The sequence below is a fragment of the Lycorma delicatula genome, chromosome 3 (assembly GCF_047948215.1).
Source record: "Lycorma delicatula isolate Av1 chromosome 3, ASM4794821v1, whole genome shotgun sequence".
NCBI lineage: Eukaryota > Metazoa > Arthropoda > Insecta > Hemiptera > Fulgoridae > Lycorma > Lycorma delicatula.
The window spans coordinates 69594041-69613452 of NC_134457.1; the positions used below are offsets into that span (position 1 = coordinate 69594041).

The 19412-nt window shown below is 28.3% G+C and overlaps 2 protein-coding genes across 10 annotated transcripts in view; one reads left to right on the forward strand and one right to left on the reverse strand.

Annotated features, from left to right (window-relative positions):
- LOC142321672 (cytosolic carboxypeptidase 1-like) overlaps nucleotides 1–19412 on the forward strand; it is a 293694-nt gene that overhangs the window by 221650 nt on the left and 52632 nt on the right. The gene's annotated exons all lie outside the window — the stretch shown is intronic.
- Nucleotides 1–19412, reverse strand: part of nw (narrow) — a 393672-nt gene that overhangs the window by 28608 nt on the left and 345652 nt on the right. The window contains exon 2 of one of the 2 annotated variants that reach the window (XM_075359957.1): nucleotides 10681–10737. In XM_075359957.1, coding sequence (XP_075216072.1) covers nucleotides 10681–10729 — 49 coding nt within the window. In that variant the 5' untranslated portion in view covers nucleotides 10730–10737. Of the gene's footprint in view, nucleotides 1–10680; nucleotides 10841–19412 lie in introns of those variants that run through there. The other variant, XM_075359958.1, reaches the window with a different exon arrangement.

Here is a 19412-nt window from a genome sequence, read left to right on the forward strand (position 1 = left end):
AAAGAGCACACCGTATCCGTGTAGACTTAATAATTATATATTTTGTAAAAAATTACCTTGCTATACTAGCTTGAGGTATTATTTATTTTAAAAAGGAAATTTTATATCTGTAAATAAAATACATTATATTAAACGTTTTTTTATTGAAATATCTTTTTATTATACGTTTAGAAACTTTTTGACCCTAATTCGCGTTGTTTTTTCAGTTAAATCAATCTAATACCCTCAAGGCAGTTTGCTTTATTGTTCTATAATTCCCAATTTCACACACTGAAATTGATAAATACACAATATTTGTTGGTAGTAGTTTTGTTATATCTTTTTTGTACGTCCCATTGAGATGTATTTAATTTCTTTTTGTTATTTGTATATATAACGAAATTACATAATTATTTTAATATAATCGTGAAAAATTTGTTTGTGATTGTAAGTATGATTATGTGCTGTAACATTGCTTTTCTCTTTTATGGAAAATAGGTAGCTCGTATATATAAAAAAATATTAACTTCTGTATGGAGTAAATATTTATTTAAGCGTGTTATATATTTCTTTGTTTTCTTTTTTTAACGATTTAACACGCCAAACATACTTGACTAAAATAATACTATTATTTGTTTTCTCTTGTGTAATAAATATTTGATAGGCTATTTTAGCCTCAAATATATACGTAGATTTTTTTCTTCTTCAAAGATTACCTTTCTGTCGACGTTTTGAGTATCTTCACGTGTCATCTTATCCGGTTCTGAGAAATAGATTATTCACTTTTGTCTCATTTTCACTTTGCCTCTTTTTTCTTTGTTCGTTTATTAATATAATATAGAATGGATGTGAATAATGATATATTAAGATGGAAGAATATGCAGTAGAGAGAAAAGTTATCAAGAATAAGAGTTAACAGAATAAAATTGGCGCAAAGTAGCAGAATTAGAAGAGTTTGGTTATTTAATCGGTAAAATTTTCAGTACTGGATAGTCATCAAAATAACAAGAGCAGATATCATTAAAACCATTTACATAAATTCCTAAAAATTTAATACAAAAACATTTAGAAAAAAGGTTTTAGTACGTGGAACAATCTGTAATTAAGCGAAAGATTCAGAAAATTTGAGAGGCGTGTTGGCTCCGAAATACATTTACATATAGCAAAATTCGGTCGGTCGTACACATAAGGTTGCTAATTTATTAATTTTTTATTACTTATTATTATATAGCTTATTGAATATTTTGCATAATAATAACATTCGAACAAAAGAGAATAGACTGTTTTTCTGTGAAATTTTTAGTAGCATTCTAATATGAGTTTAATGGTATTCCTATATAAACGGGTTACATTTATAAATATAAATATTTATATCTCTGTGGTGAACGTGACTTAAGGTGACTATAAGATTGTAAAAAAAAAAAAATAAAAAAAATAAAAATGTTATTTTTTCCGTATAATTTAGGTCTAAAATTAATGGATTGTTTGTCCTGTTTGCTGCATGTTCAAGTTTAAATTTATAAACGGACTGTATATCAGAAGACAGCGTTATAGTTTCCACTCATTTCTTTATTTTTTAAATTCCTGAACAATTTGTCTTAATTTTTTCACTATTTTTTTGTTTATACATACTATGAAACATTTCATTTTATAATTTTTTTTATCGTTTTTAAAATCATTTCATTTTTACAATCCTAATTTATAATATATTATATTCATAATCTTCATATAATTTTATAATCATATTCTTTATAATATAAAAGAATAATATTGTTTGTACTGTAATATTTAAAGCAAATAACGATTTTTTTTTCAAAACGTGTAACTTTGTTTAATGCCGATCTTCGTGGAGGTGTGGCAGCGTCTCCACCTTTAATCCGCAAGGCTGTGGGTTCGAATCCCGGTCGGGGTTTTGTTCTCTATAAAATTTATTAATTATTGTGAAATTGAAATCGGGCGTTAGCCTGTTGTTTCTATTGAAAAATACGTAGAAGAATTAATACGATAGCAATTTTTTTTTAATGAATTCACTTCGAAAGGTTACAGAGAAGCTTGTACACGGTAATATGGAAATGGAATTTTGTAGCTTATGAAAAATGCTGTGCCTGATCGGGATTCGAACCCGGGACCTCCGGATGAAAAGCCGAGACGCTACCACTCCGCCACGAAAATCGGTGAAGTTTGAAAAAAACTTTTTTCAAGCAAATTTCTTGACGAAGTAAATTAAAAATATGAACTAAAAGTCGGTTACTTTTCCCCGTATTATTACTATAAAAGTGCCGAATAAATTTAGTGTAGTTAAATTTATAAAATAATAGTTCTAAGTGAAACGATGTTTAACGGTTTTTAATAACTTTCTGTTATGATACTTAGTTCCAAATTCGGTTTTACTTTTACTTGTACGTATTGTAGCAGTACAAAAAGTGATTGAAATACAGATCTATTTATAAAAAATTAATTTTTAATGGTAGACATGGACTTTAACAATGAAATATGGTCGATAGGAAAGCTTAAAAAGAAAGGATATAGGTTTTTTTGGTGTTAACAAGTGAATGCTGAAAAATTAGCAAAATTAATGAAGATACAAAAATACAAAAATTTATAATGGGCTTACATAATAAGTAAGGGATTTATTGACCATCTCCTTCTGGGGTAGTCATTCTTCCAAAGGTTTTATTCTACAACCTTTGGAATTTTTGACCATCTCCTTCTGGGGTAGTCATTCTTCCAAAGGTTTTATTCTACAACCTTTGAAACGAATAGCATCTTTAATACCAAGAATGTGAAGTAAATATTTGCAATGAAACAATTAAAGCATCTTTTAACGAACCGGCTTTCTTAGATGACAGAGAATTTAATCGACCCTGGGTGTAGTTTACATTTTGTTGAAACTGTGCTTTTTTTCTATTTAGTTCCTTAATTAATGGTAGAGTAATAAAATAAAATTGCTATTGCGGTTACTTTTTTATGATTGTCCTTTTTCAAAAAGATTTCTTCATTAAAAGAATTTTAATGAATCTGTCAACCGCTCTTCTGTTTTATCTTCTCTAAAATAATCGTTGGCCAGAATAACGTGTTTATGGTGTAGATTTTTTTTTTTTATTAAATGTTTTTCAAAACAAGTAATTGATCACATTGAATCTTATTTTTTTTTATATAAGGAAGTAATTGGGATGATCAGAACTGATCTTTAAGTATTTAAATATGACGGTTCTTCTATTTTTAGATTATTTAAATGCCACCGGTTTATTCACTTTATAATATAATTCATGTATAGGCTGCTAAATGATGTATTCATTCTATATAACTGATACTTTGCGTACTGGAAGAGGAGTCGGCGCAGGGGAATGCTCTCGGAGTTTATTCAGGTTATATTTATAGCTACATACCACAAGCACGTCTTCTTATATTATTATTATTAAATGCTGTAATTAAAGCTTCCTCATCTTTACAGGATATATAACCTGTTTTGATTTTACACTTTTGTTTTTATATTGAATAAAGTAGAAATAATTCATCGTTTGGTTTCAGGTCAGTTTATGTAAAAAACCATCGGGTCGTTAACTCCATGCAATAATTATTTATTCGCATTTTTTTAGAATGTCACTGTTTTTTTGTTAGGAAATATTTATTCATTTTTTTACTAATTTGACACAAAAATCGTAAATTTATATATTTAAAGTAAATTTACATAATAAAAATAACCTCATTTATTTTCTTACGTTTTAATAAAAAATAATAATAAGAACCGTAATTTCTAACATTAACAGTTGAACTAGTAAACAGATAAAAAAGAAAAGTTTATATTTATCTTGTCAGTGTGATAAATGTTGAAAACAATTCTTATTCTGATAACCCTTTGTTTAGAATGAAATAAAAATTTAATTTTGATTACGTAAAAAATGTTTTTATTTACTCTTCTACTACTATAATAAAGGTTAAAGGTAGTTTTCGGTTTAGATTTTTCGACATTTAGAGAAAATTAAAAAAAAATAATTCAAACTGAATGATTGAAATGGTAAAACAAATTATAAACTGCCCAATTTTATTTCGGTGTTTCTTTTCTGTTAAGTCTTTTTTCTTTTAAAAATTTAAAATATGATGAATTCCAATCCCCTTTTCATTTCAGTACTCTTATTTCTACTTCTTTTAATGTAATTTTTTTTTACATAATTTCTTAACAAAAAGACTAGTTAAACTTTAATAGATATCTCAAAAATTAAATACAAGTATTTAACGTCATTATAATTTTACATAATACAAAGATTTTAATATTGTTGTGTGAGAATATCAAAATGTTGAAAATTATAAAAATGAGTAAAAATTGAATTTTTTTGCTTAGGTTCAATGATTTAAGGTATCAAAGAACATTAGTAAAAAATAAACCTTAAATAACAATGTTTTAAGCTGTTTAAACAAAAAACGTGTATTTACCTTTTAACTCTTTGATAAAGGTTGAAAATTACTATAATAAAGAATAGAATAATAAAAATTGTGAGACTTAATACGTGAAAAGTTATACAAATGTACTTCACTTTTTTTATAAGTGGACATTTATTATTCTCTAAACTTTTATAAGGTTTGAAAACAGTCTTCACTTTTAATAACGGCTTTGTAACAGAAAAATAATTTTTAAAGTTTGAAACAGATATATAACTGAAGGAAATAGATGAAAGTTGGAAAAAATCTTAAAAAGAATTACTTACTAAAATAAGAGTTTTAGGAGTTAGAACTTTAATATAAATGTATATTCTATTTATTTATTAAGTTTTTCCCGATAGTATTTTCGATGATGTTATAACATAAAACTCTACGCTCTATTAAAATGTTTGTTTTTAAGCCCAATTCCTTTCAAGATATTACATCAATCAATAACTTACTATTCGTCATTATTTAATAAAAGCAATACCTTTGCTATCTTTAAAAATTGTTTTAAAATCTTATAAGGTTGTTTTATCTTTTACTTTCGGATCAGTTTACTTAATAATCGTTTTTTTTTTTTTTTAGCAACTTTTATTATTAAGGGACTGAAAAAGGTAGTATTATACTAAACTTTAAATAATGACGGAGTAGGAAACTTATATTGGTTGGTAAAATTATATCTCGAAGGGGGTTTAACTTAACAAGTATTTTAATCGATCTTAGAGTTCTACATTAGAGAAAAATTCACATTCATCATAAATATTATTAAAAACAAGCAAAAAAAATATGTTATGTACAAAATATAAGGATACTCTGTATAGTATTATTATTATTAGAATAGTATTCTGGAATCGAACGATAAAATAAAATTACTTCATAATAATTTATAAGTTATAAATTTAAATCGGAAATTTGGATGGATGGTTCCATGAACGAAATTTAAAATAAATTAATAGTAATTTATTGTAGATTGTAACGTTATGTTATTCTGAACGATAATATTTTTTAAATTCTTCGTCTTAATATATAATTTTTGGCATTATTCTCTGTCCGGGGAGCGGGAATAATAATCAAATTAATAATTTAATCGAGAATAATTTTAAAGATATCATCGGGTTCGATTGACCCTTTAAAGAACTTGTTTTTTTGTTATAAAACTGTGTATAGATTTCTGACGATTAAAGAAACAAAAAATTTTATATGGTTTGACGCGTTACGTGTATATCTTTGAATATATGTGTGCGCGTGTATGTGTTTTCGTAAAAAAACTGAATTACTACGCATTAATGTAAGGCTGTTATTTTGAAGGGATTGAATTTGTTTTTTTAGTGTAGTTAATTATGGTATAAGATACTCGTTTGGAATGGTAAAAAAGGTTTTAAGATCACATATATTCTAACGAATTTTGTGTATTTCAGAACATTAGATTTAATGATGTAGAAAATTATTAGTTGTAGTGTTACAGAAAAAGAAAACTTCATCAGTAAGTAGTTTTGATTCGTACTTAGTAAATTTTTATTATTTGATGTTTATTTTTAAATTATAGTTTTAATTTCAAGTAGCGGATAAAAGCACTGTTATTTATTATCATATTAAATGAAAATCATTGTTAAATGTTTCTTAAACAGCATCTTTTTTTCTATAAAAAAAATCCAGTCGATTGTGTTTGGAATGATGAAAAGGAATTTAATTTGGCGGGTGAAAAGGTTTCTAGGGATGTCATCACTGCTCTTCATGAGTTATGTCTGAGAAATGAATTATTGGTAAGTCGTTTGTAAAATTGCTTTACAATAGTACCAAATGTCAATAATTGGTCCGATAATAATCAAACCTAAAATCGAGAGGGCAATGATATACTTATTGCGTATGTTTCCAACTAGTGTTACTAATTTCGTTGTACTCACCCACCCCTCCCACCCACTATCTCACTCACTCTCTCTCTCTCTCTCTCTCTCTCTCTCTCTATATATATATATATATATATATATATATATATATATATATATACACACAATTTTTTTTTTTAAAAATAGCTCAAAAATATTGTTTTGTATTTTTGCAATCAATACGAAACTGAAGCTAATTATATTTTTTTAGCCCTCCTGCGGCGGAATTTTCTAAAAAAGTCAATAATTATCTTTTTTTATAAATTCTATTTTTTTAATATTTGTCCCTTAAAATCATTTAATAAGATTAATCTCAATGAGTATAACAAAATTCAATGAGTATTTACTCATTGAGATTAATCTTATTAAATGATTTTAAGGGACAAATATTAAAAAAATAGAATTTATAAAAAAAGATAATTATTGACTTTTTTAGAAGATAGTTTTTTTTTTAATTTGTAATAGTTCCCTTCTGGTGGGAACATTATTTTTATTTGATTTATGTCGAGGATGACATTTAAAATTAGTACTGCACAGGATATTTCATTGGAAGTAGAGTAAATAAAATTAACAAAAAAAAAAAAAAAAATAGTAATTCCTCTAGGGCTGAGGTACAATGCAATACTTACAGCACGATAGCGTGCTGCCCCCACTCCTCTTGTGGCGTTTCCACTCACTTAAATCATCATTTTCCTGAGAAATGGATCGTTCGTAGAGATCCACATTCCTGGCCACAAGATCGTCTGATCTAACGCCTTTAGAGTTTTGCGTCTGAGGATGATGGAAAATATTGTTTACAAAACAAAAATACATTCTCGTGAGGAATTAATGACTGAGTGAAGAATTAATTGTCCGCATTATGGATGCGGCTGAGCAACTTAAAACAGCTCTGAAGTACTAGAAAGAGCAACTTAAATGCAGTACAAAGGCGTGCCACGAAATGTGTTGAAAATGGCGGGCTCATTTTTGAATATTTATTATAAACTGCTACGTATAATGCAGTTTGCTCTAGCGTACTGTTTCTAAATAAAATTCGAATTTTTCTTTTGTTTATTCAACTTATTTTACATCATTTTGTTCACAATTAAATTTAAATTCTCTCTACAAGTTTTGTTTAAAAGTTATAGGTGTTTATTACCCATTTAATTTATTATACACCACACATAAAAAACAGGTTCTTTTACCTGATTTTTCAAAAATTACCGCAGATACGGCTCAGGGACCTATTTTATTTTTCTGGTCAAAAACCATAAGAAAACACTATTTCTGTTTCTTAATTAACGACCTCATTTCATCTGGGTAGCTGAAATCCGAGCGAAATCTTTCATTAGCCATAACTTGCAAACGAAGCATTTTAGGATATATGTTTATTTGAAAGGTTGCGAAAGTCCTGGGAGAACTTCGTGATACACTCTGTCTATTGCCAATTTTTTTACTACTGTACACATTTTTCTTATTGTAATATTTTAGTTAAAATCAAAAAGAAAATTACAGGGCAGAATTATAAACTGGGGCATTTATATTATGTATTTAATTAATTTATCGACGAATAGAATTGTTTTGTAAAATAATTGCACTGTCATTTACTTGTAGAGCCTTCTTTATTATGTATAGGCATATTTATGTACACTGTTTCATGCTTAAACTTAGAATAAATTGTCTTTCTTAAAAGTTATTGTACTGCTGACGGCATAAATCTTATTTTTACGTTGCGATTTATTCTGAAAGATTTACTGCCGAATGAATTTATGTTGTTCCATTCGTAAATTTCAATTGCTTCATTACCATCTCTTGAATTTCCCGCCTTTAGTTGTAACTTTCAATTATTAACTATATTAGAAAGAAAAAATATATTTTGAACGTCGTTTTTTCCGTGTATATAAATGTTATTAATATTATTACAAACGACGTGTTTACGTACTTTTGTTTTATTTAGTTTGATTTGAATCTGTTTGAAGTTGATTGCATTCACTATTTCGACTCTGTAAAACTATAATATATTAGTTGAAAATCAATTTTCGTTAATTGGATGAAGTAAACAAGCTACTAAAATTGCTTTTTAAAATCTTTTCCTTAGTCTAGATTGTAGTTTTGTCTTTATTATTCCGAATCAGCAGTTTGGAACTTCCTAATTTTTTTGTATTTGTTTAGATTTTGAGCTCAAATCAAAAATAATTTTTTTGTGCAAGTTTGTTTAATGAGTAGTAGTAATATTAAATTGTTTAAAAAATAGGCTGAAAAGTTATATTTTTAATTTATAAGTAAGAATGGAGATGCTTTTAAAGAAAAAAACACCCCCCATTTAAAAGAAAGAGATTGAAAGTTTATTGTTTTATAACTAATTTTTTTTTTCAACATATAATTTTTTTAAATAGTTTTTCTGAATGAGGGTTGGGATGAGTAACAGTTTTCAAAACAATTCACAAGAACAAGTAGCGTACACTCGTTCTGTTTAATAGTAGTATGAGGGTTTTCTATCTGTAAAGCTCTAGATGAGCCAATATCGGGGTGAATATTTTTATCATTAATTTACGAAACATAACTTTAAAAAATAATGTTTGTTTTAATTACTTAAAATGTAATTTTTTTTATGTTAGAGGTTGTGTAAATTCTTGTCACATTTTTAAAAACTCGATTTAGAACATTGAAAATCAAAATCATTGAATATTTTTTTTATTCAAGCCTTTTTTGGAAGATTTATTCAAGAGGTAAAGGTAATTCAAGTTTAGTACGGAATGAGGGGGTTATATTTTAAGTTGTAACAGATAATTACGGGGAAGTTTAGCCCACAACGTAGTCAGATTTCTATTTAAAAAAATAATTTTATTTTTTAATCGGTTGGGATAGTCCTTTATAGCATCAAAGTAAAACAAAAACTGTATATTCGCGGGTAATATATGCACGCTTGATCGCTTTTAGCTTGATGGATGATTGGAAGCTAAACGATAATTTTATCAGGAGTTATAAAAATCGTAAGTAGTAATGGAATGTAGGATCATTTCGCTGTTATGCTTCGAAGTAGACTGTAACTCTTTATATTTACCCTCTTGTTTGCTAAATTTTTTACCGATTACTAATTAAAATCTATTATTACCGAGAAAGTATAATTCTCGTCATCTGGTTAACAGATATGATATAAGCTACAAAACATTGACATCTCTGGTTTAATTAAACAACTGATATTTGTTTAGAAACTATTCCTTTAATTACATTTAAAAATTGTAATTTTTATACAAAATTATAATTATAGTAATAATTAAATATTAATTACTAATTACGAGAGTCTTTTATTATATAATTTATTTTTTCTGGTTTAATTTACATCATAATTAATGAATATGATGATTCAGTTCATTTGTTTCAAAGTGCAATTAGATTTTGTTTTTCATTTAGGCCTGCTGAGTATTAAACAATAAGTGGCAATTTTTTGTTTCGTTCTGTTTTTCTTGTTTTGTGGTAGCTTTTGTTTTTTTATATACGTAGTTTATTGTTAGTATCTTCTTGGAACCGACGGTTTCGTGTAGTCTTGTCCTATTACATACCTTTTGTTATAGGGCGATAATAACCCCTGTGGTTTTTATAGACCATAACCAAAGAAACAGATTACCTCTCCTGTTCTCAAGTTTCATCTTATACTAATATCCATTCAAATTATTTTAAATTATTAGTAATTACAGTTCTTAACTATTTATTAAATTAGTATATTTTTTCATGCATTTGATTTAGCTGTACATTTTTACTGTTTAATGTATCATTTTTATAGTTCACATATCTCGAAAAGAATATTTTTTTAATAGTTAGCTTATATTACGTCGTGTAATATATAATGTGCATCGATTATTTTTTTATTTTATTTAAGAATTCTATTATCTGTACCTACGATACAGTTTTTATTATTGTACCTACTACGTACCATTTTGGTACGTTTATAACTACGAAAAAGTTCTTCACGGTGTTTTCTACAAATAATATTTCCCATAATGCTCATACTTTTATAATGATTGGCTTGGTTATGAGATATTCCACCGATAGCGAGCAAGGGTTCTGTGCTGCGCTTTTTTCGCATTGGCAGGAAGACCGCTGGGGTGGATAGTGTGACTGCGTTAATGTTGTACAAAGTTTTTTATCTGTATGTAGAACTATGATTTCAAAAAGTACTCAATTATTATTTTTTTAAATAAAAAAACCCAGTTTTCTGTTAAGGTTTTTTTAATATAGCAAAAATAAAACTTATACATGGAAAATATGTATGTTCGGTTGTAAATTTAATTATATCTTGTGGTATATATTACAAAACATTTCGAAAGCCGGTGTTCCGTCAGGTTGAGTTAACTTATTTTGGTGTAAAAAAATGTTAATGTAATTTTTATTAAAAAAAAAAAAAATTACTTACCTTGGACTAAAGCGGATAAGGCTAGTAAGTAGAGAACTATGTGGGACATTTTGAAACAACTTGTGTTAGTGAACCTCCTCACTATACTGACTTCTGCTCACGAGTCACACCTGCCTTTTGTCCTGCACCTCTGCACCTGCCCCCCTCCACAAAACTCACTCCACAACCGACAACGAACGTTTAACTACAAAAGTTACAAGCAAACAACCACCGCTGCACTCCGCGCCGTATTACTGCGGTCACACCGGCATTCTTCTATATCTTACTGAAGTATTTTCCACTATAAATAAATAGAAAAGTACAAAACTTAACTTAATTATGGGATCTTTATCCATTTATTTGGTTATTTGTTGACTTATTATTATTATTAAATCCTCCTGCCGAGGGTTAAGAATTTATCGTAATTCTCAGAAAGAAATATGCTTGTACTTCGGTAAACAAAAGTAAAATAATTCATGTGTAATTTAGAGGATAATTTCAAGATTGTTTTGTCTCATTCTAGTGTGACTTAACAAAACAAACAAATATTAGTGCTTCGAAATTATTATTCTTCCTTTATTTTTTCTTTTTGAAAAAAGAAGAAAAAGTAACAATTCTAACGTAACATACATTCATACATACTTTAGTGGGCGTTGCCTTCTTTAATCCTTCAGGACAATAACCTATTCTTTTATTTCTCCTGTTCCATTCTTTGTGCTCGATGCAATTACTGTATTATATTCCATTTCATATTTTACCGCTCGTGAAGATTTAATTATGTATAATTTAAATTAGGGTGGTATTTTCAAATGCTGTATTTAAATAAATAAAGAATTACGTTTATAAATTGTAAAATTACGAGAACTTTATTTATTCATTTTGTTTTAGTCTTTTCATTGGCGAGACTTGTTTTAACGGGTATTTATTTGATAATTGCTAGGTATGCTTCTCCTTAATTATTAAGATATTTATTATGATTTAACGAAATTTAACGCGTAGTTTCAGATGAAATCCGCAAAAAACAGTATTTTAAGAAAATAGAAGGAAATCCTTTTTGTATTTAGATTACGTAATTTTAACCAATGTTATTCTTATCGTGTCCCATTCGAAGGTTAATATATAATTTTAGCTATCTAAATCAGTCATATAATCAACGGTTTTTTCTATTCGCGATTATCTCTTTATAACAAGTTTTTTTTTAATATTACTGAAGATTTTTTTCTGTTTCTCATACACTAAATTACTCAATTGTTCATTATCGTTCTTTCCTCTTCGTACCCATTCATAGGTACTTCGTAATAGGTTGTATACACTGAATTAGAAAGAAGAATTTTGAGAGCATTAAAAATGGAGGTATATTACACTTATTCACTTTAAAAGAAGAAAAATCTCTTATGGTGTTGAAAAGTAACAAGCTTTAAGTACAGTTTAATGCCAAATTGTTAGATTTAAAACGAATTTTGACACATTGTTAAAGGTGCGCAGTACTATAAGTCAGCATATGAAGTTAGTCAGGCGAATCAACACGAATTCATATGTTTTTCAGGACATTTTACATAACTTAAAATATATGATTATGTCACCTAATAGCTGCTAGCATGATATTTCACGTAATTTTCCGAATTAGGTGATGTAAATATTATTATTCTTTCGAATTTGTAACTCATTTCATTTACAATAATATGCTTCTTTTATTGAATATACAAACTCATGAGGTATAATTTTTTTAGTGTTGCTTGTGTGATTTAAAAATCTTCCAACGAACGATGTTCAATTTTGAGAAGTTATTCATCTCTAAAATCGTCAGAATATATTAAAAAAAGAAGACTTTATATTGCTTTACTCAATTTTTTATGTTTTTAAAAAATATTTTTTTATTGAACTGTTCATCGGATCCAACATAAAATCCTTCTGATATTGACCCTACTACTGAATTGATGCAAGTTGTATATATTAGATTGTGTATGTGCGCTGGCACGCAGAGAGAGAGAGAGAGTGATACATGTTTTACACCATTCGTCCCAGTTTTTCTTACGGTCGTGAAGCATGTAAAGCATGTTACGCATAATAGACACCGTCGGAGTTCTTTTCTATGAGAGTTAAGATATAGCTTATAAGAATATAGCTTAATTTGTTTTTTAGTTGATTTTTCATGTTGATATGCAACTTGCAACTGGTTCATTCGACTGGGTGAAAGGTGGTAACCCGTTTCACTCTACACTTTCTCTAGTACGCCTGGAATTGGATACTTATTATTCTTGGGTTGTATTTATTTAAAATAAAACTTGAATGAAGTGTTTTATACTTTGAAGAACTGCGGCATTTTATTGCTCGTGGTTGTCGAGCGGAAAATAACCCGTATTGTTGTTCGGCTTAAAAAATTAATTCTTTAAAATTAGCTATAGTATTGATTTAAGATGTAAAGTCTCAACGATTCTTAACTGCATATTATATTTTTTGTGACTTAAAATCAAGATGGTTAATAATGCTTCAAATAGTCTGTCAGATGTTGTCATAATGGAAAATAAACTCATAAAAGTACCCGTTTAAACTGTAAGTAAGAATAGAAATGCAATTTGCTCTCATTGACTGATACATGTGATGGTCTAGGTATATTGCCCGCTTAGTTGATGAATTGGTTAAATTCTGTCCTGAAATTAACATTTACTCCAGTAAAAAAATATTCTTTAAGAACGTTTTAAATTATCTGTTAAGCATTTTAAAATTATCTTTTTTAAAAGTCCATTTGAAGAAGGAGGGGTTTTTGGAATCTAATTTATCTATGATGCGCTAGGATCTTCACAACCATTTCTGTTTTCTGAATTCAGTTTCTGGAATCGCTTTACAACTGTTAATTATGATTTCCATTTTGCTACTTCCTTATGCTGTTACTACAAATAGAGTAAAGGTATTTAAAAATTAAGCGATTAAAAAAAATTATTTGCTAAATTGTCCATTGTACTGTGTGACTAAAATAAAAGAGCGTACAATGAAAATAAAATTTTGTGTTGGAGAAGGTCGAAGCTGCATTACTATCGAACCTGAAAACATTTGCACCCATCTAGTAGGACAGCAATAATATAATCGTTGTACTTACCTTATCGTTGTACCTTATTATCGTTGTACCTCTACTTTATTACCGTTTCCATGTTCCATTAGTTGTAATTCGTTAGTAAATAATTAGTATTAATAAAAATAAGAATAAAAAATAAATAATATTAAATATTAATAAAAATAAGATTGCAAAAATAAGAATTTTAACTTATAAGAATGTATTTTAACATAACTTTTAACATAAGAATGTATTTTGCTCACGTCACTAAATTAGATGTAAAGTTATCATTGTACAATTCTTTTTTGTACAATATTTATAATTTTTTAACAGTTACTTGAAATTTGCATCATATGTCCAGCAGTAACTATGGAAGTTCACCATCTTCTCTTTCTTCATCGGAAGTCACTTTCACTACCGCTGTCTAGATGTATAATAAATTTATCCGTCATTTCGTCGATTAGCGGTTCCATTTTTTATATTCAGTTTCAGCATTTGTTCGCAATGTATTTCTCCAGTCGCCCTTATTCATTTCAATTAATTTCCTCGGCTGATTTTTTTTACATCTGAAATTAAAAATGTCGTGTGATCTTTTCAGAGACGACCATATTATCTCGATCGGATTTAAATCAGGATTTTGAGGTGGAAGTCTTGGAAGCTGATTTTTTTAATAGTACTTTATTCTTGGATTTCTATGTGATTTAATTATGTCGTACAACGGTTTTAACTTGTATTATTAAACGGAATATTGTTCTTTTCTAACCGGTTAATCGTGCCACTTTTTCTATTATTTGAACTTTTGTAGGCTTCTCTAGAACTGAATTGTGTGACCCATTATCGATAACTACCATTGACTGGATGGGGAAGACCAGGAATTAATTTTTCAGATGCCCACGTCATGAAATTGTTGTTGTTGACGCTGTCGTAATAGTCACCACTTTTTGAACTCGTTTTCCAAGTTAGCATCGCATTCGGAATGAACCCCCATTTCTCTTCCAGTGTGGATTATGATTAACCGATCGCCTTTATTAATCGGCATTTTTATTTCTGCACCACTGTCATCCGACCACAATTTTTTTCCTTAAATGGGACGTTAAAATATACGATTCTTCCAAATAAACAGTCGTTTTTTTTTTTTTTTAATATTCTATTCCTCTTCCGCCGGACGTCTTCTTTTTCGATCAAACGTTTCTATTCTTATCAGTTTTACACCAGTTAAACGCTGACTTTTTCAGGATAGCTACTACTGTAATTCTAGAACCTTTAAATTTAACACGCGAAATTTTTCGCGTAATTTTTTAATGTAGGCAGTTGTGAACTGCCTACAAAACATAATGTGATTATGTTTTGCTTGAAACTCGTTAACCGTTTTTCTTGCAACGCCTTGATCAAAACTGTCTAATCCAGTAACTGGTTTTCAACGTGGTTTATACTTTCTTGGTGTACTGGATGAGCACGACTGCGATTTAGAGTTACGAAGATCCTACTTTTCTTTTCGGAGTTTTGAACTTGTGACCTTGAAATCCCACAAGCTGTAGTGGTTCTTTCTTCACATTTTTGAATAAATGTTTTGTCATCTTTCAATATTCCTAACTTTATATCTTCTTTCTTCATAAAATCATATACATCATTAAATATTTCACGAGCTTGATTATGGAGCTTTTTAATCTTAACTATAAATTTAAATTCTACATTGAAAAAAAAACCACTAACGAAAACCGCAAAAGACATACAAATTCATTAATACGCACAAAACATTACCTAACACGCTAACACATTACGGAAGGAAACAACTATACCATTCGTACCGGGTCACGCCAAGAATTGAACTAAATAAGTTTATTGAAAATAAAAAGTAAATATTAGTATTGAATATTAGTCAAAAATACGATAGAAAAATTTCTTAGCTATTCTACGAATACGTATAAAATGACCAAGCTATTAAACTACTATAATTTGTAGGATATAGTCTTATTATTTAATGATGATGTTTATTACTATAAAAATCATCAAAAATACTAATACCCATTACAAGTGCATATAAATATAACTCAAATGAAATATTTTTATAACCTTTATTTTGTATGTGGTCATTCATTTTTGACTCACTTGATGGAGGAAGTGTAATAATAACCTATTAATACAAGTGTAAACTATCCGTTTTTGTTCTGTATATTGTAAGAAATATTTGTAAGTACGTTAAACATTTTAAAAGAAATTATTGCCTGAAATTAAACAAAATGATAATAAATTTTAATCGTGGAAAGAACTTTTACACTGTATTGCTCGGTTTCTGAATAAGCTAGTGTTACGAGAAAAGAGTAATAAAATACTCTACGCAGCAACTGTCTGCCTCGTGCAAGCAAGCTTTTATATTCATCGTACGCACTATACATTATGTTTACACTTTAATTATGTTAACTATTTGCTTTTAACTAGGTTTTATTATTACCGGTTGATTCTTGATTACATTACATCAGATGATGAGAAAAATATAGTCAAAAATCCTTCGTTAAAAAAAATTATCAGAAATGAATGATTTAGGTATTTTGTAGCATACGAGCATATCCTATTAATTTAAGATGTTTTTGACAATTTTATTATATACATAAATGGTTCTGTAATGTTAGTTTTTACTGTTTCGATAAAATAAGAATATGCAAAAATTGATTTCTGGATAGATGTCTGGGTTCTTGGATACATAAAACTAGATAATTTACGATATGTATATATTTTCTCTTTAAATATTTAATTTTTCAGATTTTTATAATGTAAATAAAAGTGATAACGTTGTTAAAAGTAAATTTTACGGTGATTGTAGTAATAATATAATAAAATTGTGGTGATTTTGTTTATCTAATTTCTGATATGAAAGGTATTTATTTACCATCTAAAACGCTTGGGCACGGATTATTATTATCATACGTTAGAAGGGATACCCTCAGTCAAAATTCGAAAAACAAAATCTCTAAGATTGCTGTGTTAATGTACTAAAATAAAAAATTATAAATTTACTGTTTTTTAGTAATTAAAAAAAAATCTATACATGATATTAAGTACAGAGAAAAACAGAATCTATTTTGTGTTGAATTATACGGTCGTGTAGTACTATACTAATACGCGTACATACATTGAATGTAGGCTTGTGACTAGTTGAAAGGGTTGTTAGTTGTTTGTTGTTGAATGTAGACAGGAATTTACGACATGACTGTCTTTTGAATAACAATACAACCAACATAATCTTAATAATCATTTCATGACAGTGTGTGTGTGTGAGTGCGCGCGCGCCCGTGTGTTGGATTGAGTGCGTTAGATTCAAGGAACTGGACATAAATAATATGATAGATGTGGATAAATGAAGGAGATCTGAGCTCGCTGTATTAATATGTTATGGTACTGTATCCATAAGTTACATTTTATAGATAAGATTATATCATAGTTATGCTCATCCTTTTATCATCATGTCATTATCTGGAGTGTATAAAATAATAAAATGTTTTATGTGAAATTTAGATGTTTTAAATCAAAATTATATTACCTTACGTATAACTGATTCAATATAAACTACTTATAAGATAGCGAATCGTTTTTATGGCATCACATGAATTAGTTGTGCATAAAAATAAATACATCATTGGTTTAAAACAAAATATACCTTGTTACATTTTAGATTGGCAGAACGCGTTTTATTATTTACATTTAAGTATAATAAAGTTTAGCGGTTGAAGCAGTCTTAAAGTCTAATCTATCATCTGGTTTCTTTCTGTTCAACAGAATCTGTTACCGAAACGTTTATCCTAAAAACTTGAATGTAAGGTTTGACACCATTTTTGTATTAAAAATTATAACAATTTATATAAAATAATTTATCTTTTACAAAAGGCTTTAATTTAATATGAATTATTTGTTTGGTATTACGAATTTAATGCAGATATTGTTATAGTTATTTGAAATATCTTCACTCGATAAAATAAACGAAAAAATTCACTTCTATCAGAAATCTGTAATTTTATATTTCATTGAAACAGTTAATGTGTAATGTAATTTCAATATATAATTAATAAATTAATCCCCTGTGAATATGAGTGTGTATATAATTTGCTCCATTTTTCTATAGAGATTCGAATCACGTTTTATTTAGAATTTTTTGAAATTCAAAGTTTGTTACTCATCACGAAAAAACTATTGCATCTTTTTCTATGAATCCTTTTTTTTTATAAATATGTGTGAAACGAGTAAATCTTTTTGTTCAGAGAGTACTACTACAACGATTTCGACGAATCTTTTTTTTAGACTACAAAAAACTCGTGAACTGAACTTTAAGAAATATTCACAGCTTTCAAGTTATACAAGTGCATGTGCGAAGCCGCTAGTATAAATATATAATTTTTTTTATATATATATATATAGTATCTTAAATTACGCTATTTATATTTTTTCGGAAATTATATATTCCATGGTTGTTCGCCTATATTCCGTTCCCTAAAATATTGTCATCGAAAGCGACTAAAGGCACTTTTTGGAGATCAAATACTTAAGAGCCCTTTCAGGGCTATCAGTGTTTGCAGTTCTTCTGGCCTCGGTAAGCCGTGGCTGAATCTGCCCGGGATTCTAAACCACGGAATGCTACTTAAAAGACCGTCCGGTGGGAGTCTGTTGCTTCTTATATTAGGAATAGCCGGCTGTGATAAATTAGCTGAACTTCTCTGCGGTAAGCGTCTTCTTGTTGCAATATCGTTTCGGTCTTCTCGTTGACGGCGTTCTGACCTGTCCACGCAAAGATGTTTTTTTAGTAGATGTCCGATAATAGAAGTAGGAGATTATGATCGATTGCGTTGGCACACGCTGTTTGTCGGAATAGTGAACGTTATGTACGGTTCTCGTCACTCAATTCACCACGTACCATTGCCAATATAACGCGTCTGAATTGGAATTTTTGGTCAGCCGGTAAAATTGTAATTTTACGATATCGGATCATTGTACGAAGTAATCAAACTTTTTAAACTTAATTTTTGTGTTCATGTATCAGAACTATTTGTAAAAAGCACCACTCTCTAAGTCGGATATTCTGCTACCGTGATTTATCTACCTAAACATTGCTTCAATTGATTTCCCAAATTTAGCTAACGAAATTTTTCCACTCGAAAAATGCCATATTTAGATTGTTGAAAATGTACAAATAAAAAGTGACGAAGCAGTGCTTGTGTACTCTTTGCTTCTCTTCGGTTTTCGATCAGTTAGAAACTATTAAAATATTTTATTAAAATTGAAATTTTTGATTTGATTTCAAGTTTGCACCAGAGAAGAGCCTTTATATTCCTGGAGTGATTAAAGAACTATAGTTTACATCTTGAAAGATGTTTAACAGGTAAACGAGAACCATTCACTTAAATATTATAAAAATCTATAAAAGGTTAAAAAAAAATAGTTTGAAATAAAATTTCTTTTTAGCTATAGGCTATTTTATAAATAATTTTATAAATTTTTCCTGTATTCCCGTAAAAAAAAGTGTACGTTGTTTTAATCAAAGATACGACAGTGTTTGTGTGTAATTTTTAATTAAAATATTATTTGAATCTTAGGACATGAAAAATATAAAACATTACTTTTTTTTTCTTTTAATAAAGGACCTTTATGTTATTATGAGAAAGTGTTTTTTCATATTAAATGGTAAAATTGCATTTAAGGACTTTATTTCAAA